Source organism: Daktulosphaira vitifoliae, unplaced genomic scaffold (genome assembly GCF_025091365.1).
Source record: "Daktulosphaira vitifoliae isolate Bord-2020 unplaced genomic scaffold, ASM2509136v1 Scaffold_1, whole genome shotgun sequence".
Classification (NCBI taxonomy): Eukaryota; Metazoa; Arthropoda; class Insecta; order Hemiptera; family Phylloxeridae; genus Daktulosphaira; species Daktulosphaira vitifoliae.
In genome coordinates this window covers 27,748,260-27,770,396 of record NW_026099572.1, presented here as the reverse complement: position 1 = coordinate 27,770,396, position 22,137 = coordinate 27,748,260, and the positions used below count along the sequence as shown (strand labels likewise).

Sequence of the window (22,137 nt, the reverse complement as noted above, 5' to 3'; positions counted from 1 at the left end):
AAACCAATACCTTCTCAGCTTCGCATCGAAGCTAAAATGGTATCCTATTCAAGATTATTTAAGTTTAGGTCTATAGGGGTGTATTTAAATTAAATTATTTGAATGCATATTATTGTGATAGTAGATCCCAAACTTGCCCTGCTTTCCCCTAATTAAAATGTTGATATAGTGCATTATAGTCTACTATTGTCAAACTAATTACGCTATCTACTTATTAAAATTTAAGTCTTATAAATACTACAACCAATGTGATACATAAAATAAAAATAAATAATGGGAATTAACTGAAATTTTAGCTTCAGTGATCATTTTCTTATCGTTAATAAATCATCGAAATATTATTCTTTTTCATTAATAACGTACGTTTTAAGTAATTAATTAAACTAAAATCATTTTTTTTGTAAAAATTTCGAAATATTATATTAACAGTCGATTTTTCATACAAAAATCGGCAAGACAATTATTTTTTTTTAAATTAATTTTTTGTGAAAAAGTTGTCATTTTAAATCCCCCCTTGTGGGCAGGTTAAGGGTTAAATTTATAAAAAAAATATACCAAATGAAAGGTAATGATATTATGCATCTATATAAAAAATATTTATATTGATATGTTCATTTTTGAAAAAGTTATGGCACTTTTAAGTAAAAAAAATTGAAAAAATTTCGAAAATTAGCGATTTTTAAATTTGTAATTTTTTTGGAGGTTTCCCCCTTTTACGGGGAACGAGGGAATTTTTTTCAATTTTTAAGGGTAATGTCTTCGACTAGATACGATTTGTGATCTTTTGACGTATCATTGAAAGAAATCGGTTCGGTGAGAGCTGAGAAAAAGTGGTAACAGACACAAAAAAAAAAAAGAAAATAAACACATCTTAGTAAAACCAATACCTTCTCAGCTTCGCTTCGAAGCTAAAAAACACATAGTACAACTAAAAAGTATTTAGCTTCGCATCGAAGTTAAATAAAGACATCATCGTAAAACTAATAACATCTCAGCTATACATCGAAGCTAAAAATGTTTCTGAGTAAAAATTCTGGCCAGTTAACATAATTAAGATCTCAGATTGGCAAGCTGAATTTTCAATAATTCATATTAAAGAAATGGATTGTTCATTAATTTAATATTATATAAATATATATTAATTTTGATAATCTAGCAGAAACAAAAACTTTGTAAAATACTCATGAGTGTAAAACTATAAATATTTTATTATACTATTTGTTTCAATAATAGTTATCATCAAGTACTTTTATAGAAAAATAATTTTACATTGGAACAATTAAATAATTTTGTTTAATTTTCATAATAATTATAACAATGAATAATGTATAACATAATGTTATACATTATTGTAATCAACACTTTTTGTATATATTTTTATAACATTAAAAAGAGTATTAAATTATGTTAAAGTAGTATTTTATCATTTTTTTAGGAAATAAAGCAAATAATAATAAATTGAACTTTTAAGGGAAGAAATAGAGTATTGAATAATACATTTGTATTGATTTTAGTTAAAAAAAATCATTTATTTATATTACATATGTATACATAGTCTTCATCAAGCAATAAAATTTTACATTATTCTATAATAATATATTATTTTTAGGTAAAAATTCGAACACAAAATTTTACTTCAAAGTGTATTATGTATAAAAATAGAAGTGAGGATACACTTGTCAGTATCAATTGAGGGAGATGGCAATTAAGGGGGTTATGATTAATAGCTTAGAGCTTAGAATTATATTAAAATAGATATAAAAATATTTCTTATTTATTTAATTTTATGTTTTATACTCATACTTATAGTAATAAATTAGTAGAACACTGTAAATATATTTACTTTATTACTCTTATAAAAATAAAAAAAATTGATATTACAGATAAAAAAAATCAATATCAGTTTTAACTCACAAACGATACAGAAAAAATCTTATTTTTCAATTTAATTTTCTTTGGTAAAATGTATATAAATATTTTTATAGGAATGAGTATGTTTTGTAATTTTGTACCTGACTTTGTCATATCAAAAGGAAACGATCCTGTTCCCCAACAACTTAAATGGGATGAGAAATATCCATGGGTAATGTTACATAAATTTTTATAATAATTAACATAATATTCGCCTTATTAAAAATATGTAGAGAATGTGTTATAAATACTTTTAAAGAATATTTTAAAATTAAAATTAAAAATAGAATCATTATTTTTTAAATCACACAATTACAAAAGTTACTAGTTTATCAAAAATTATATTTTTCTGAAATATTATTTTAATTAAACCAAATCTTTATTAAATTTTTTTTTTAATTAAAGGAAAACCTGCAAATATTGGAGGATTTTAGTAATAAAATATTTATACTACATTATATAGACCTAAAAATGCAATGTTAGATCATTATTTTGTGAATTTAATTTGTAAAATTTGGTAGAAATTAATATTATATGGACATTTTCACAGATCAATACTTTCAATTGTTCAATTTATACCCTTTATATTTGCTAAAAAAAATTAGAAAAATATAGTATAGGTCTATGTTTTATTAATTTAATAGAATATGCTGTTAATATTATTATTAAAATATGTAATTTTTTAGTTGGCAGTAGTAACAACTGCAGAACGTGAAAAAATTTATAACATATTTCAAATTTTTCAAAATGGGGAAAATGATAATAGCTTTGTTGAAAGAAAAAATGAGGATATGTGGCAAAATGTAGGTGCTGAACCAAGTCAGGAAGATTATGAACGTATTTTAAAAACACTTAAAAACGATGGTAATAAATCTTTATAATCATGATAACTTATTAATATCATTATAACTTATAACTTATAGAGTTTCATTAAGAAATAAGTCTAGAATGGCCGAAAAAGAACAGATATTTTAAAAGTTCAAACTTTATTAATTTTTGATCTAGTAATCTTGTCTTTCAATTTTCTTATTTTTATTTCTTAAGGGTTTTTATCACACAGACATTTTATAATAATACCTTATATAACATAATATGTTAAATAAATATAGTTTTTTTAAACTATATTTATTTTTCACTTTTTAGTTTCATGTTATGATAGTAGTTACTATCAATATCATGGTTGTAACGGGTAACGGGTAACGGGAAATCAGGGTTCAATTCCGGGGAAGGAGTCTGAGAAACGGCTACCACATCCAAGGAAAGCAGCAGGCGCGTAAATTACCCACTCCCGGAACATTGTGATAGTGACGAAAAATGACGATACGGGAATCATCCTTTGTAATCGAAATGAATACACTCTAAATCTCTTAATGAGATAAAAGCGTGTTAATGTATATTTTTAATAGTAATTAGAATATATACAGGGTGTTCAGTAAGTCACTTACTGAACACCCTCATTAGACAACTCATTGACAACTTAAATAACTTTTGATACAGTTAATATTTTTAGTTGATTTTTTTTTAAATAATAGTTATACGTTAGGTCAATAGCTTTATCTCAATAATTAATTTTTTTACAATTTATTAAAAATATTATTTATTTTTAAATTTTAAATAAAATGTAAAAAAAAAAATCTAAGATAGCTATTTTGTAGAGTAGAATTTAAGAAAAATTGAACAAGTTGAACTAAAATAGTGTTTAAAAATTCAACAATTCTAAATAATAAACTTTTATAAAAATCAACTTTAAAGGATCAAAAAAATAAGTTAAAAAGCAGATTTTGAATTGAAACATTGTACGGAAAACAAATTGAAAAATTTGGTTTAGTGAAGTTGTTAGCGCGAGTCACACTATAATATTGTATTTTATCTTTGTTTAGCTGGTCAGCAATGTATCTTTTATTATAAATCTAGTCAGTGTACGTTCCACCGTTGAACCAACAGCGACGCGCTCTAATATAAGTCATACTTGTATTTAAATATTGTCATTTAAGTTAATTATAAATAAAATTACGGAGCAAATATTTTGTAAATTATATTTATAGTTTGTTAAGTTTCATATTTATTACATTAATCAAACAAATTAAAAAATATCTTACAAATAAATTTAAGTGAGCGTTCTATTTATTAACGATTAATAATCCCGCTTCATCAACAGAAGTATATGATCATTAAAAAATATTTCATTGTAGTGTTATGATTATATTATGTAATTCAATATAAAAACAAATATTATACTCCTAATAATTTGAAGATATTTTTTTTTTTTTTTTATTAGCTTTCAATACAAATTATTATTATAGCTTAACAATTAAATAAAATGAGAAAATAAAAAAAAAAATAACAATAATAATAATAATAAAAAAAATAGTACAATTGATCTTACATCAACAAAATTACAATAAAATTACAGTAAACATCGTTAAATAAAAAAACCAGCTGAATGAATGAAAGAAATAACTAAAGATATTACATCGAGAGAAGTTGAGTTAAGAATAGTGTAACAATTAATAGGAGAGATATTAAGATGAGATAAATTATTAAATAAAATAGAACGATTACTTTCAAATGCACAGCAGTCAAAAATTATATGAGGAAAATCGTAGAGAACTTCATCGTCATGTTTGGGGCAAAAAGGAGAATTGTTAAGGCACATTTTGTACGCATGAAAAGGAAGGCGATTATGACCAAGTCTTAGTCGAGAAAAAGATAATATAAGGAACCGGGAGAGAGGAAGTTTATGGAACCAAGGATGATTTGGAATAGTTGGTGAAATTGATTTGTGCCAAGCTACGATGTGAGAGAAAGGAGAAGACCAATATTCTTGCTATGCTAGAAATATCGTCTTATTAAGGGATGAAACGAAGTCGGATGATGGAATATTGAGGGTTGGACGACGGGTAATGAATTTGGTAAGTTTGGCTAAATGGTCAGCCTCCTCATTACCAAAAATACCCACATGACTAGGACACCATAAAAATTCGATTTTTGTATTAGCTAAGAAAAGATTATAAATTAACGATTTTATTTTAATAATAAGAAAAGATCTGGATTTTTTGAATGAATTAGAAGAGAGAGAAGAAAGGACTGATAAAGAGTCAGTAATTATTAAAACATTAGAAATATTGAAGGATTGAATAAGCTCAAGGGCCGAAGAAATGGCATAACACTCATTAGTAAAAGAAAAAGATTGTGAAGGGAGAATATCTGAGAATTTAATATTATGACTAGGAATAAAGAACGAGAAACCAGCGGAATTAGAGTGACACGACTTACGTTGCAAAAATGTGGTCGACACTGGTTTTGAGGGTAGAGACCCGTGGGCCGTTTATTAAATGAGCGACAACAGATTATTTTAACAAAAATAAAACAAATCGAAAAAATAAACACGGTAATAATAATCTTCGCATAATATCGCGGCACTTTCTCTGGTGTCGACGACGCGATGTTTGGCGTAATCCTCAAACAAAAACTTAAATACAACTAGGTAATTATGTATTAAAAAAGAATAGGAGAAAATAAAAAGAAAAGAAAAAAAGAAAGAGAAAGAGAAAAAAAAATTACTATTATCATTTTTATTATTATAAACTGTTATTATGTGATGAAAAAAAAAAGTTAAGAATGTGAGACTCAATTAGATGGTTAAGGGAGGATGGGGTTGATAGTAATGAAGGGGAAATATTCGAAACAGCAGAGGAGAGTTGACTAGCTAGAGAAGTAATCCACGATTTTTCAGCAGGCTGAGCAAATGAATTACTAGACATATAATCGAGGAAAGAACCATTAGGTGAGGGCCAAACGTTATTGTTATTTAAAGCGGGAGAAAAGTATGGACAGGAAGAGAGTTGTTTTTATTATGATGTTCATAGTTTTTAGGTTTATCTTTTTTAGAAGATATGCTTATCAAACTTGGAAAGGAGTCCAAAGGAACAGGAGCACTGGTACTATTAGTAATACAAACATTTTCTGAAACACAGTTTGAAAAAGTTTTCGTCTTGTTAACAATATTATTTTTTAAAATGAAAGATGCGTCATTGTAAGAGATGTTTTCGGTAGCCATAACTTTTTTAATTTCTTTTTGATGCGCCCATTCTGGACATGAGCGATCCGTTGCTTCATGTGGACCTTTACAATGAAGGCAAACAGGGGATGATTTGTCTTGTTTGGGACAGTTGTTGAAAGAATGGTCATTGAGACCACAAAACGCACACCGCGCCTTATTTCTGCAAAATTTTTTAGTGTGACCGTATCGAAGACAATTTTGGCAAATAACAGGGGAGCGGATACTAGGTGTAACTAAAAATAATACTTTATAAATTGAAATTTTTTCCGGTAATTTAGATGAAAGAAACTTGAGTTCAACTAAGTTTGTCTGAGTAGGAGAGCTAGTGTCATGTCGTGATGAAATTCTGCGAAAGCCACATATGGAAACTGAAGATTCAAACCTTCCCAAAATTCCATTCCGTAAAAGAGGTATCCAAACGGATAATACCGTGTGAATAAATTAAAGTCGAAGGAATTGAGGCTTTTAAATTCATTTCATTTAGTAAATGAGAATTAAGGCATAAGTTAGCTGATTTTATAGAATCAAAAATAATTTTGACTCTAGAGCCGATTGGAATTATTTGTTTTATACCACAAAATTTTTTATGAAAAAGCTTTCCAATTTTTAAAGGGTGTAATTTTCCAATGTTTTTTGGTTATTAGTAATTGACTCAATGAGAATTACTGGAGACCCATTATAGTTACTCGAAAAGTTTTTGAGATTAGGGTCTATGTTTAAGCTGCGAGCATTTATATTTGAAGTAGACAAATTTAACGTTGAAATGGCATTATCAATAACAATGTTATTATTTTGTATTACATTATTTTGATTAGCAAGGTCGTTGGTATTATTCACGCTATTATCGAAATCCATAATATTTGAAGCGTTATTAGACGTAGAAATAGTGTCATTAAGATAAGCAGTACTAGCAACGCTATTGTCGGCGGACTCTTGGCTACCACATTGAAAATGTGTGTTAGATGGTAATAATTGTGGTTGGTTATCTAACAAGTACTGCCGATTAGGAGAAATCGGACTAGTAGATTGTTTTTTAGACTTACGTTTTGATCCAACAGTTGACCATTCGTCAGAATTTATACGGTTTTTGTGTAGAGTAACTTTTATGGGACCCGCACCATTATTAGGTGGACGGGCCGATCCACCCGGCGAATTTGGCATGCAGTTAAGTAATGGGTTAAACTCACTTAAGTGATTGTGTTAAAAATAAGTGTATTGAACTAACACGAAACTAAGAATAACAATAAAAATACGGAAACTACGAGAACGTAATAAAAGCAAGACTTATCGCAATGAAGGTATAAGCCGGACTGAAAGATATTTAATTTAAACATTTTTTTTGAAGTGGCCATCTTTATAATAGTATAATTTTGAGATATTTGTCTAAATTGCTGGAATAAAAGGATATTTTTCCAATATTTGGTGATTATAAGTTCAACATGATTAAAATCGTGTTCTTTTTGACGTATTGGTTATTAAAATTAATCAAGTGAGAGCTGAAAAAAATGGATGCCAGGCACAAAAACAATATAGTAAAATATATTAAAATGAATAAGAAATTCCTTCTCACAAAGGGAGATTACATTGATAGGGTTCTTGATATTCGTTGAATATTTTGATTGAATATTATTTATTATTATTCATTTTCAATTTTTTTTTCAACCTCAAAAAAGAATTAAGAAAAAAATGCAAAAATAGTTCTTTTGGCTGGCGGGTTTTGACTTCGTACCCTGAGCGTATATGATTGTATAATATACAATATAGCCACAAGTACTACATGAATAAGTAGATAAAAAGAACTATTTAATCTAGTTCAAAAATTCAAAGTCACTGTTCTTAACTTTGAGGAGGTAAAATAATCAAAATAAGTTTAAATTTATATTTAATGTAAGTTAGTTTCATGTAAATTTTATAAAAATTGATGTACTCATTGCTATGGCAAGCCCTTTAAAATAAAGATATTTTAAAATAAAAAAGAAACAAATTTTTCTTGTAAATAATTTATTACTTTAATTATTAAAGTACATGAATTTGTTTTTCAGATGAAATATTAAATTTTGTTCAATTTTTTAAAATAGCGTTATACGTAACAGCAAAAAAAAACATTATAAACCACCTAGAAGTGAGTTTTAATAAATTACAAAATGGTGACACAATATCAGTAAGTGAATTTCGAGATATCTTAACAAAATGGAATATAGATGCGATTTCTAAGAATGCAAATAATATAACTAGTATATTAGACAATACCAAACGATTGAATTTAAATGGTAAATATTATATACCTTTTTTTTTTACAAAATTTCTAAGTAATTTAATTTTGCAAACCTTATTTTTGATATTTTGTGGAAAGTAACTATAAGAAGAGTAAAATATCTCATAATTTCAAAGTCGAATTTTTTGAGTTACTGCTTTATTCATTGTGCATACTAATATATATATATATATATATATATTTTACGCACTATTAGAAAACAATTATGGAAGAGCTTAGTAATAATAGAAACAATGGTCATTTTTACCAAAAATAGAACGTTATTTTTTCTTTTTTAGCTTCGATGCGAATTAATTTTACTTTGATGTGTTTTTTTTTTGTTACCACTTTTTCTCAGCTCTCACCGAATCGATTTCTTTCAACGATACGTCAAAAGAGCACAAATCGTATCTAGTCTAAGACATTACCCTCAAAAATTGAAAAAATGTATTTTATTATGGAAAAATAAATTTCGGACTTTATTTTGTGATCACGGTGAAAATGGATACTGAATGCTATATAGATAATGCTCATAGATATCATTATACTTGACTATGCCACATCCCCACTGTGCTGGGTATTTTGGTAGTTGATCTTTTATAGGAGATAAATTATAGGTATAATTTCCAAGGACAATAATTTTAAATTAAAAAATGCTTAAATTACTACAAATTGTGCTTGTTAAAATGAGTGGATTATAGTTAGGTAATCTTATTACTTAAAAAAAACCAAAATGTTTTATATTCTTCATGTTTCAGATATCATCAAAATTTTGATATAAGAATGTATTTATTATGATAAATGAATGTAGAATGTTTTGAATAATAATTAAATAAATGAAAAAAATTTGATTTCTTTAATAAAATATTAATAAAATTAATAACATGTCTATGTTAAAGTTTTGTCATTAAGAATAAAAATAAATTTTGTTATTATAATAAAGACATACAACTCATTATGATCTCTGCGTTTTTTCAAAAATTAGTTTTTTTTTAATATGTCAGCCATTTGCACATAAAATGTAAGTCATTAACACTATTTTTTAAAATTTGTAGTATATTTTTGTAAGGACATTTATAACTATGTTCTTTCTTATTCAACGATTCGTCGTCTATCACCAATTGTCATCATTGCCAACTAACTCCGTTTCACTAACCTACTAACCATCTGTACTAGGATTCAGGTCAGACGTATTGTACATTACATATAATTTATAATTACTGAATATCTAAAATATAAGTTTGCCTTTTTGTTGACATAAAACATTAGTTTAACTTTATTATATAAGGAGTCTAGAAGCCAAGGGGTACAAGCGCAATTTTTTTAAAAATGGAGTCAAGTGCACTAACTAGTTGTTATGGAGTCAAATATTGTTGTGGCAAAGGGATACAAGTGCATAGGCGTGGGCCCAGGAACGGGACTCTTTGGAGTCCCGTCTAGGGTCCACGCTCCGAGTCGGGTCCCTGGTGGACCTGATGTTGGGAAGCAGGGAGGCGTGGAGGCTCGTCCAGGCGTTCGCCGAATCCATCTTGAAAAAGAAGGAGGAAGCTGAACGCCTGAGACAGAGGCAGCCGCGCCGACCGGTACAGGAGGACCTAAGGCGCTGGTTTAGGCCGGCGCCTTAGGTATTTTGTGTTTAATGTTATGTGTTGTGAGTTATTTTTGCCCCCCTCGCATTGAACGGCAGAGGCCACACCACGTTGTGAATCAGCTCTTGATTAATTTCGGGCTGATTCACAACGTGGTGGTGTGAGTTTTAAAGACGGCGTGGGCCGCCCTGAAGTAATACCTAACGGTAGTTCCAGGGCGGCCCACAATAATGCCGGTCGTAGAAAAAAAAAAAAAAGAGGATACAAGTGCATCACTGTACAGCAGGGGCGGATCCAGAATTTATTCCAGGGTGGGGCGTCATTAGATACATTTTTTTCTTTTAAGATTAATTATTTTGCGTTTATTACATTACATGTTTTTATTACATGATTATTACATTTCAATTTGAAAAATTCGTTTAATATTTGCTGCATAATAATTTTTTTAATTACTATAGTATATGTTTTTTGATGACTTTGAGGACATAGGTTTATAAAAATAAACTCGTTAATCAAAATTAATTGCATATGAAGAACTTTATTTGAAATGAAAAGCTATTTAATAAATAAAAACAAAATATACATTTCTTACAATATTATAACTTAACACCTAAGTTTGTAACAAATACTATTAAAATAATTAAAGAATAAAATCTAATTTTCTTTTTTTGTCATTAGCAAATTTATCAATGATATTTTTGATATTATGAATATTAATATTTTTGTGAATATACAATAAAGCAAGACCTGTTAATCTATCTTCACTCATTTTGGACCTAAACCATGTTTTAAGCAATCGTTAAAATTTAAAATAAAAATATATGTAGCGTGTCTTAAGTAAATAAATAACACGATTGCTTCAATATAGAGTTATAATACAGTATGTCAGTACATATATATATATTCCATTATTGATGTTATTTCGATAAAGCAATGAGTATTCCTACACAATTCGCATGCACTTATTATTTTTATCTTTAGATTTTTATATACCAAGTCCTTATTAAAGGTATTTTAATTTAATCAGTAAGTCAGTAGCTGAGGAGGGGGCGCGCACCCCCTGCGCCCCCCTCTGGATCCGCCACTGCTGTACAGTGCTGCTTTCTAGCAGATGGTATAAGTAATTTTAAGAGAGAGTTAAACTTCAAACTTCTTTTTCTCCATATCAACATTATATTATAATGTCTCAATAGTAACTGAGGTACACGATTGCCTGTGTCTCTTTATAGTAATTAAAATTTTATTAAGGAGATAGGGACAATATTTGGACAGACGTCTTATGGATTTCAATTCTTGTATATACCGCATCCCAATATTATAATTATGATTTAAATAAATTTTTTTGGGGGAGGCGGTGCTGTACCTTCTCGTGGTCTCCTCTGTTTAGTAATGTCATTGTTATCAAGTAATCTCAAAGCTACGCTCAAGAACTTTGTTTAATATATACATCGCCGACATTGAGGTAACCAAATTCAGGAAATTCACCTTTGCAGATGACATAGGTCTAGTAGCCCAAGGAAAGGCCTTTGAACAACTAGAAGAAATCCTGAACAAAGATCTAGACGTAATACAAAATTATTTCAAAAATTGGCATCTGAACTTAAATGCTAATAAAACAACAGCAGTGGCCTTTCACCTGAATAATCGTGAGGTAAAAAGAGAACTTAAACTAAGAATTGGTGAAGTCAATATTGCAAATGAAGAATGTCCTATGTACCTCAGGATCAAACTTGATAGGACGCTTACTTTTAGACAACACTTAGAAATAACAAAAAACAAAATAAAATAACGAAACAACATCATATCCAAACTAGCTGGGACTACCTGGGGATGCAGCGCAGGCACTCTGAGAACCTCAGCTCTATCCTTAGTATACAGTGTAACTGAATATTGTGCTCCCGTATAGACAAGAAGTGCCACTGCAAAAAAATTGACGTTCAGCTAAATACAGTAATGAGAACAGTCACAGGTACAGTAAGAAGCACTCCAACGCAATGGCTTCCTGTTCTCTCAAACATTGGACCTCCGGAAATCCGTAGACAAATAGCTACACAAAATATGGTTAGTAAAATTAAAAGGAACGTTAACCTGCCTATCTATAATGACATAGAACATCACCCAAATAAAAGGCTAAAATCCAGAAGCCCTGTTTGGGAAGTAAACACAAACGATAATGATTTACAGGCTGAATGGAAAAGAATATGGTTAGAGTCTGAGGTACGAAATTCATCACTAGACGGAGATCCGACGGTAAGAGTACCAGGTTTCAATTTACCACGTGCCTTATGGACCACCCTAAATCGTATAAGAACTAACCAGGGAAAATGCAATTATCTATTACACAAGTGGGGTATGGTGGATTCACTTTTATGTAGTTGCGGACATAAGCAAACCATCAGACACATAGTCGAAGAATGTCCATTAATGAAGTTTTCAAGAGGTATTGAGGAAATCCACATAGCCAGCTAGGAGGCCATCGACTGGATGAAAAACGTAGGCGTGCGTCTGTGACCAAGGAAACGCCAATTAAAACAATGAAACCATGAGTTACCAAATTATTGTTACCAAACTTAATTTAAATTTTCGACTAGTTGTAATTAAACAATTTAATTAGTACTAATAGTTTTAATTAATTTTTTTTTTTTTTTTATTATTATTGTAGTTCTATATTAATGTTATTCATTTATTATTTATTTTGAGCTAGCCGGAGCCATATGCTAATAATAATAATAAATAAATTTGTAAAAATTCGTATTTATGAGCTATCAACATAATTTATTTTTAGAGAGTCCACATCCTCCATGGAGGGTGGTGGACCGTTTTCACATGTTAAGTAGTCCAAGATGGTTCTTGGCTAAGTCAATGATAGACAGAACAGTTATTATGGCTGTCTTGTACCAGAAATCAGATACCACCAACGAGAAAATTACAAGTAAATCACGTTGGCACGTTGGGTCCCGTGCGCCAAAACATATGCTATTTCCCATTAGACCTCTTAATCACTATAGTAATTTCATAAATTATACTTATCTCAAAAATGCCACGACTACATTGTGGTACCGTTTTTTTTTTAATAAATATCTTATGTATTTTCTTTTTAATAGATATAATTTTTTGTAAATTGGACACTTTACTTGTCCAAAGAAGGAGAGTCAAAATAGTAACTTTTACATGAAAATTTAAAATTTTCAAATTCATTTTTGAAAATGTTTCAAAAATACTCCTTTAAAGTTAAGCTTTTGTTATAGACTATTAGTTAAAAAAAATTATTCCAACGACTTGTCTTCTACATGTAAATAGTATAATCAAATATTAATATACATTGCTCGAGCATACTGTTATTAGATAAATAGCCTTCGTATGTATCGCGCAATGTTTCGCTATTTTATTTTATTTCGGTATAGTCGAATAGGACACAATTAAAAAATATAGGTATACAATCCATTTTTATAGCACTGAAAAATGTAATGTATTATTGCGTCCTCTTTTCACGATTAAATAAAAAAAACCATAATGACTAAAAAAGATAACACTATAATAGGAAAATAAAAATAAGATAAAAGAGGTTCAAAAAACTTAAATATAGTTGAGAACTTATACTTAAATACAAAATAAACATTAAAATAAATAATACTTAAAAAAATGTAGTTGGAATCGTATCAAATATTAATCAAAATCTCCAAAAAAACCGAAATTGAATCTAATTTATTATTTATAAAACTTTTTTCAACTTGTAAAATGTCATTGAAAGTCTTGGCTAAAGAGTGGCACTAATAAATAAAAATTAAAAATTCAGTTAATAAAAAACATGTTGTGTCAACGAACATACTTCTGAAAGGTAAATATTTCTTGGCAAGTGAATAACAACATTTGGGGCAACTTTTCGGGCCAATTCAAAAACGTTGAAGTTGTTATGTTCCTGCTCTTGGACACATGTCTTTTAAAGTGTATTTCTCCTTTTGTAAATAATTAGGCCTGCCCCAAAGGGGTGCCATGACAACAACATTCGCTTTAAGTTAATCAGCCAATTAATAAAAATGGCCTACTATAAATTCAATACGTTTCTCAACTCAGTATATTTTTGCATTGTGCATTGCCATTCTAATTTTTTCCGGATTTTTGTCGATTGCTATGATTAAAAATCAAAATTCAATATGCATATCAATTTTGTTATTCACGACAAAGTTGCAATAATCATAAAAAATACTCAGTTAACTGTTATTTTAGTGTTTGTTATATATTTTGTTATATTTTTGGTAGGTTGTTATATTTTTATTTTCGATAATTAATGTATTAAATATTTTATTATTATTTCCTTCAAAGTCATCATTTCTCAAGTCATTAATTTAGATCGGTGTGTGATGGTTCTGAGGTGGCCTGACTACTAATTTTTTATCTATTTGAAGGGTAAAATTGTTGTGTTTTTCTTTTTCTACTATTATAACTAAATCTATTTGTACTTTTATAACTAGAGCAACTAACAAAATTATCGCTTATTTTACCATTATAATTATTAACTATATAACAATCTCTATCACTATGACTAATACTAAAGTTCAATTTATTCTTAAAAGTTTTCGATGAGAAAAACATTTCTGTAGTTTGAGTAGTCAGTGTTGTTTTATAATTTTTCATTGAACCATCTACGTGCAGTTTATTCAATGTGTCATCCAAAAATCCAACTTGTTCTGTTTCCAATGTCCGGTAAGTAGTTTCGCCAAACGATCTGGGCCCATGAAGTCCGGTCCCTCCCATTAGGAGAGTATCATGGAATTTTAAACTTTTCATGATAAATATTTTAACTACATTTTATACCTCCTATAAGGTTTTATTGAAATCGTTTCTTCATATTCCATACAAATCCATTGTTTTTTTGTTCGATCACCGCACTGTATCAAAAATCACTTAGTTAAGTGCTTCATCATCTACAGCGCGGGTTAATAGTCCAGGTCCTCCAAAATGTCGGTGGTTGACCGAGTCAACCGACATTGTCCTTATCCGCAACTGCTTATTCGTCCGAACCAATAAATTGGTGACAGCTTATTTTACGACTATCTTGCATATCTACAGGACGTTCCCCTTTCGCAACCTTGGGGATGCGTCCGATGGCTGGGCAGGCCACGGGGAAAACTTAAAAGTAAACTTATATTAATAAATAACATAATATATATTGTATTATAAAGTTTTTTAGAAGTATCTCAAAAAAAAAAAGTTTTAAATAATTTAATCTGAAGATTAATGAAACCATTCTTATAATAGTAATCAATATATATTATTTGTCACTTCTTTTAAATTGCTAATATCTTGATGGTACAATATTACATCGTTGAAACAACATAAATATAAAAGAAATATCTACCAGTGTGTTTACCGTCTATAAGTAAAACTTATTTCAGTTAAACAGTCACTCATAAAAATACGATTTGAGTATTTTTAACATAGGGATTTTTCCGAATTTGTGTATAATATTTTTTAAATGTTTATTCTCTAAGTTACCTATTATTAAAATGAATAAAATGTATTTTGATTGACATAATTTACCAGCAATATTTGAAATATTCACATTTCTCAAGACTATTAGTACATGATTGAAATTTTACATATAGAATTGTTTCATTTTATAAATATGGTTCTTGGTGAAAACAGTTTTCTCTATAACGGTTTATTGCGGAAGAATTTAAAATGAATGTTACAAAAAAAAAAAAAAAAACCCAGCACAGTGAGGTGGCGGCACAGTGGGGTCGTGGCATAGATGATATCTGACAGTGATTAAAATCACTATCATAAAAAACGCTTCGATGCAAATCTGTAGATAGTGTTTAATTAAAAAAAAAATTGTTAAAATAGCATATTTTTGAATATGGTAGCCATTTTCGCATAGAAGATAGGTCGTCGGGACAAATTTTTTTTTTCATTTTATAGTACATAAAATAAGCTTTAATTTGATATATGTTTAAAGGGACGCAGTATTTCCGGAACATTTTCAAAAATAAAGTTGAAAAAGATCTATGTTTTTTACAATATTTCAAGTTTAAAACGCCCCCTATATAAGGGGAAATTGTCCAATTTTAATAAAAAGTATGTCAAATGAAATATGTACTTATAATGTATTTATAAAAAAAAATTTGTGCTGATATATACATTTTTCAAAAAGTTAAAGCATTTTTAAGTTGAAAATTTAAAATCGAAAATCGTAAATTTTAACACAAAAATAGTGTTTTTTTAACTACATCAGCCGTTTAAACGTAGAAGAAAAAGTGTCGGGACAAATTTTTTTTTTTCATTTTATATTACATAAAATAAGGTTTAATTTGATATATGTTTAAAGGACGCAGTATTTCCGGAACATTTTCAAAAATTAAGTTGAAAAAGTTAATTTTTGTAAAAAAGTTGCTATTTTAAATCCCCCCTGTGAGCAGAATAAGTGTTAGATTTTCAAAAAAAAATGATATCAAATGAAAGAAAATTACCTAAGGTTTCAATATAAAGAAATATTATTTTGATTAGTTAATATTTGAAAAAGTTATGGCAGTTTTAAGTACAAAAAACATCGTTATAAAAGGTGATTTTTATCGCAAATATTACATTTTTTTTATAATTTCGACAGCCATTTGCACATAGAAGATAAGGTGTCGGGGCAAATTTTTTTTTTTCATTTTATAGTACATAAAATAAGCTTTAATTTGATATATGTTTAAAGGGACGCAGTATTTCCGGAACATTTTCAAAAATTAAGTTGAAAAAGATCTATGTTTTTTACAATATTTCAAGTTTAANAAAAAGATCTATGTTTTTTACAATATTTTAAGTTTTGAACGCCCCCTATATAAGGGGAAATTGTCCAATTTTAATAAAAAGTATGTCAAATGAAATATGTACTTATAATGTATTTATAAAAAAAAATTTGTGCTGATATATACATTTTTCAAAAAGTTAAAGCATTTTTAAGTTGAAAATTTAAAATCGAAAATCGTAAATTTTAACACAAAAATAGTGTTTTTTTAACTACATCAGCCGTTTAAACGTAGAAGAAAAAGTGTCGGGACAAATTTTTTTTTTTCATTTTATAGTACATAAAATAAGCTTTAATTTGATATATGTTTAAAGGACGCAGTATTTCCGGAACATTTTCAAAAATTAAGTTGAAAAAGTTAATTTTTGTAAAAAAGTTGCTATTTTAAATCTCCCCCAATGAGCAGGTTAAGTGATAGATTTTCAAAAAAATGATATCAAGTGAAAGGTAAATATCTAAGGTTTTAGTATAAAAAAAAAGTATGTAGATTTGTTGATTTTTCAAAAAGTTATGGAAGTTTTAAGAAAAAAAAGTGAAAAAATTTTGAAAATTAGTGATTTTTAAATTTGTAATTTTTTTGGATATTTCCCCCATTTACGGGGAACGAGGGAATTTTTTTCAATTTTTAAGGGTAATGTCTTCAACTAGATACGGTTTGTGATCTTTTGACGTATTTTTGAAAGAAATCGGTCCAGTGAGAGCTGAGAAAAAGTGGCAACAGCAAAAAAAAAAATAAACACATCATAGTAAAATTAATACCTTCTCCGCTTCGCATCGAAGCTAAAAAATTTAATTAATTATGTTATAGTTATTTTTTTGGCTTGTAAATTACAGTGATATTATTAAAAATTAAAATAAACTATTTGAATAGTGTTATAATTGTGTAATTTTTATGTAGTAACTACAGATATCACAAAAATTATCTTTTTTAAAACCCACTCAATTTAATTTATGTTTTTGATTTAATATTACTAACATATTTTTAATAACATGTTTAACCATATAACTAATTAAAATCGTAATTAATTACAAAGAACTTATTATTAGAGAGGTAATAGAAATGTTTAAAAATAAAAACAATTTAATTAATTGGGATCTTGGTCCATTTTAAAATTCATTATTAAACTTGTGAAACCGGCAAAATGTGATAATATTACTTAGTGATGACGTCACTAGGGGTATATAAGGGAGTTTTTTCTAGTCTAGGTATCAATATGTGTTAAGCGTTAATAATGGTAATATTGTTTCAGAAATACGTTTCCACGATTTTTCAGTAATATTTTGTGGCTTTTGAGTTTAATATTTTCTAGTTTTTTAAATTAATAATATTTTTAATATAGTTTTAATTTAATTTATTTTTATTAATTGAGGTTTTATAAAATAGTGTTTTAATTGTGCATTAATTGTAACGACGGTTTTAAACAGACATTACAAAAATTATTTAATTTTAAACTATTCAATTTTATTCCTTTGTTTAATTTATTAAACATATTTTTATTTGTTGAAATTTTAAATAATCCTTCGTAAATTTAATTATTAGTTTGATAATTAAAAAATGCATTTTAAAAACATTTTTTTTTTTTATATTTTAAAATTTTATGTAAAGTACTTAAAGTTTTGTTTTATTATTTGTATACTGTTTAATATTAAATTATTTTAAACATTGTGGACTTCAAAAGTGTTTGACATTTTTAAACTTTTTTTTAAATTTTACGAGTACAATATTCTCATATGTACGTTTCGTATGTAACAGTATGTGTGACATTTTTCTTTTAGTGGAAAATCTTGTTTAAATTATAATTTTTATTTCATTACTTTTAAATAAAATATTATAAGTAATCTATTCAGTTTAATTTAATCTAGATATTATTTAAGAAAACAATTGTTACAGTAATTATTCCACCACCGCCGCCTTTTTCATTCATACCACGGCCTCCGCCAATGCCTCCTTCATTAAATTTTATGCATAAAGGGGGTGGTGATTATCTAAGATTACAAAAATGGGCTGAGATCATAAGCAAAAAATTTTAAAGGTAAATGGTTTTATCTACTAATTAATTATTGAGTACTCTAAATAAATCATTGCTTAATCCAATACAAAGCATCAGTTTTTAAAATACACTCTTAGTCTTAGTTTTCATACATTAAGAGGGTTTATAAATAAAATACATTATCTGATTAGTAACCAAGTTTGAAGAAATAATCCTGTTAATCTCAATGATTTCCTAATATAAATTGAATCACATTTCTCAATAAATTAGCTAATTTTTTTATTTCATGTAGTCAGGAAATATGCAGAATGAAAATTTAATAAAATAATTAAAAAACGGTGTAGTATTAAAAAAAGTATTTATTTTCATAAATATTTATTTACTCTATAAATTTCTTATTTTATGTTTTTTTATTTGGAGGTTAAACGTTTAGAAATAACAAAGCCTCCAGTGGATGGCAATGAGTTTGCCAAGGTATTTTCTTTAAGACGGATTAAGGATATTGGCCAGTTATAATTAATCCCTCACTTTGTGCAAAGAACTTCACAGAAACAGATCGGGCCAAGGATTCTAGACAAAGGAGGTCCGGTCCCTGTTTCTTGTGTATTATAACAATTAGCCATAGTTATATTTTTAGATGTTTTAGAATTTAAAATACACATAATTAAAAAATAACAATTGTAATTATAATTTACTTGAGTAATTTCTATATGTATAATTTAAGCTTGCTGTCATATTTATAAAATATTACTAAGTTTAAATATAAGCCAATAGTTCAGTTATTTTCATGTGTGAATAATTTGTGTAGAATATGGATATAATAATAATACAACTCCTATGTAATGTTTTTTTTTTTTGGAATTTTATGAGATTCAAAAAAACGTCTTTAAAAATTACTAAATGAACAACGTCCGGTGATATTCACGCGGGTTCGTTTACGTTTGTTGTTTTATTTAAGTCAGGCTATATTGAGAAAAAGGAATAAGGTGAGTGGACTGTATGAATGAATGTAGAATGAATTTTACAATATATAATTATAACAATTAAATGTATTATACATCAATGTGGATAGGAGTGACACTCAATACTAATGCCACAATGGCGCTGATATAAACAAATAATAAATTATAAATGTGAGTAAGTCTCAAAAAGAAGATGAACAAGGATTATACATATCGGCTATACAGGGTGTTCAGTAAGTCAGGAAACGGGTTTCTATTGTTCTCATTGTTACAAACAATGAGAACAATAGAAACCCGTTTCCTGACTTACTGAACACCCTGTATACTTACAACAAAACGAATACAAAACTACTGGCTCGCATACGTCATAGAGTTTATAGCTAAATATATGGCGGCGACAATGTAGACATAGAGAGAAAATCGACAACAACTCGGTGTAGACAATGATGACATAAATAATCAAAACACCATTTCTGGACAGCACACTCGCCTATGTATATTCAACTATTACAAAAGATTAAGTTTGCTGAATTATGAATTACGCTCAACAAAAATAAAAAATCTTCTTAAAAAACAACTATAAAGGTATAAATATATTATAATTATTTGAGAGCGTCACGCTAGTTAAAAATTACTAATATTAGTATTAGACTATTCGAGTGCTTTTTTATTGATCTTAATTATCAATCTCATTAATTTATTAATTTTCTATTGCAAGGTTAAACAACTAATTAATTACGCTTAGGTATGTTTTATTTGATCTTATAAACTATTGCTTTTAAATAAATTTCTATTTCAGATCAAATAAAATATATATTTTTTCATTAAAACAATTGTAAGAAATTGGAAAAAATGATCATTTAGCCTTAATTTTTAAAAATTCAATTTTTATTCTTGATATTTGTTCTAGTATTGAATTTATATTTCAATTAAAATAAATAACTTCACTTATATGTTGCCAATTTCTTAGTATAAAATATTAAGCTTCAATTGTTATTGATGGTTATAATCATAGACGAGTCAAGTCATTTTTTACACTAGTAATTAAAAGACACATGTAAAAACGCATCTGACAATCTCACATATCTCTCAAAAAATATTTTTGTCTATATTTACATTTTTTTTAAAGGATCATAAACCAGCGTTTTAACTTAAATAATTTGTTTATATCATAACAATTTTTTTTTTTAGGCTATAATAAAAATGATAAACTTTATAAAGTTTTACAAAGATTATTCATGTGAACACCAAGAGACAAAAACCTTTAAGGAATTTAAAGAAAAGGCGAGTGACCGGTTAGAATGGTGCATTGAAGTTGTAAACCAACCTTTGGGGTGATAAAAAAAAAACCCAGCACAGTGGGGACGTGGTATAGTTGGGTCCAAAATAGATGATATCTGACAGTGATTAAAATCACTATCATAAAAAACGCTTCGATGTAAATTTGTAGATAGTCTTTAATTTTAAGAAATTACTTTTATTATTTAATTTTTCGTGCTCATTTCAAATAATCAATTATATGTTTTGCATCACCAATAATTTTTGATATTATTACTAATTGGTAAAAAACTACAGGATATAACTATAAGAAAAATAGTTCTGAATATTTCAATTGTATCATCTATTTAAACATCATGAGTTACATAGAAATTATTAACATTTGTTTTGAAATTATTTATTACCATAAAAAAATAATTAAAAACACAAAAATTGTTATTAAATTATTACAGTTTTTGATTTTTAATATTTTAAAAATAATCAGTGCAAAATATCACTTTTAATCTGTTTTTTTCGGTATTTTAATGTTGATTTTTTGAAAGTTTATAATAAAAAAAAGTGAAATTTGTTACCTTAACTTCAAGTTTAACATTTACATTATTAGATAGAAAACTTTATGTGAATAAAAAAATAGTATTGTTAAGATTAATATGTAGTCAGGAAATTGTAAAATTTGTTATCGAGCACTAATTTTTTTAGATGGATCGTTTTATAATATACTGAGTCAGTATTATATTTATTAGTCAGTATTACTGACTAATTAGATATGTAGGTTGTCTTTTAAAATATAAAGTTAACATTTCTATAAAACATAAGGCATAAATATATTAATTATTTTATAACAGATAAATGATTAAATATATGAAATCAAAAAAAAAAAATACTTAATATAATTTTTTTAACATAATTATTATTAAAAAAACGGTAGCACAGTGGGGTTGCGGCATAGTGGAGACATTGCATAGTTGGGTCCAGATAGATTTAATCTGACAGTGATTAAAATCACTATCATAAGAAACGCTTCGATGCAAATCTGTAGATAGTGTTTAATTTTAAAAAATTGATGGATAATTGCAAAATTAACATCAACTTCTATTAAAATAAAATACAAAACCCATAATTTGAATACAAAAATAGCATATTTTTGAATACGGCAGCCATTTGCGTATAAAAGATAGGTCGTCGGGACAAATTTTTTTTTTTCATTTTGTAGTACATAAAATAAGCTTTAATTTTATATATGTTTGAAGGACGCAGTATTTCCGGAACATTTTCAAAAATTAAGTTGAAAAAGTT

General features: G+C 27.5%; 2 protein-coding genes across 2 annotated transcripts in view; both read left to right on the top strand.

The window, feature by feature from the left end:
* The first annotated feature begins 1,869 nt into the window (after nt 1-1,869).
* Nucleotides 1,870-9,186, top strand: LOC126894477 (uncharacterized). Its single transcript, XM_050665530.1, has 4 exons — nt 1,870-2,083; nt 2,598-2,775; nt 8,017-8,244; nt 8,987-9,186. Exons 1-4 carry the CDS (start codon nt 1,964-1,966, stop codon nt 9,007-9,009), a joined length of 549 nt encoding a protein of 182 aa, XP_050521487.1. The 5' UTR covers nt 1,870-1,963; the 3' UTR covers nt 9,010-9,186.
* Nucleotides 9,187-19,962: 10,776 nt separating this feature from the next.
* LOC126893611 (uncharacterized) overlaps nt 19,963-22,137 on the top strand; it is a 10,942-nt gene continuing 8,767 nt past the window's right edge. Inside the window, exons 1-2 of the mRNA XM_050663983.1 lie at nt 19,963-20,148; nt 20,755-20,847. Of these exons, the coding sequence (XP_050519940.1) occupies nt 20,767-20,847 (81 nt within the window). The 5' untranslated portion in view covers nt 19,963-20,148; nt 20,755-20,766. The remainder of the gene's footprint in view (nt 20,149-20,754; nt 20,848-22,137) is intronic.

Coding starts and splice junctions, on each gene's coding strand:
- LOC126894477 (XM_050665530.1), top strand. CDS start 1,964: ATGTATATAAATATTTTTATAGGAATGAGTATGTTTTGTAATTTTGTA. Junction 2,084..2,597: donor GGGATGAGAAATATCCATGG/GTAATGTTACAT, acceptor GTAATTTTTTAG/TTGGCAGTAGTAACAACTGC. Junction 8,245..8,986: donor CAAACGATTGAATTTAAATG/GTAAATATTATA, acceptor TTCATGTTTCAG/ATATCATCAAAATTTTGATA.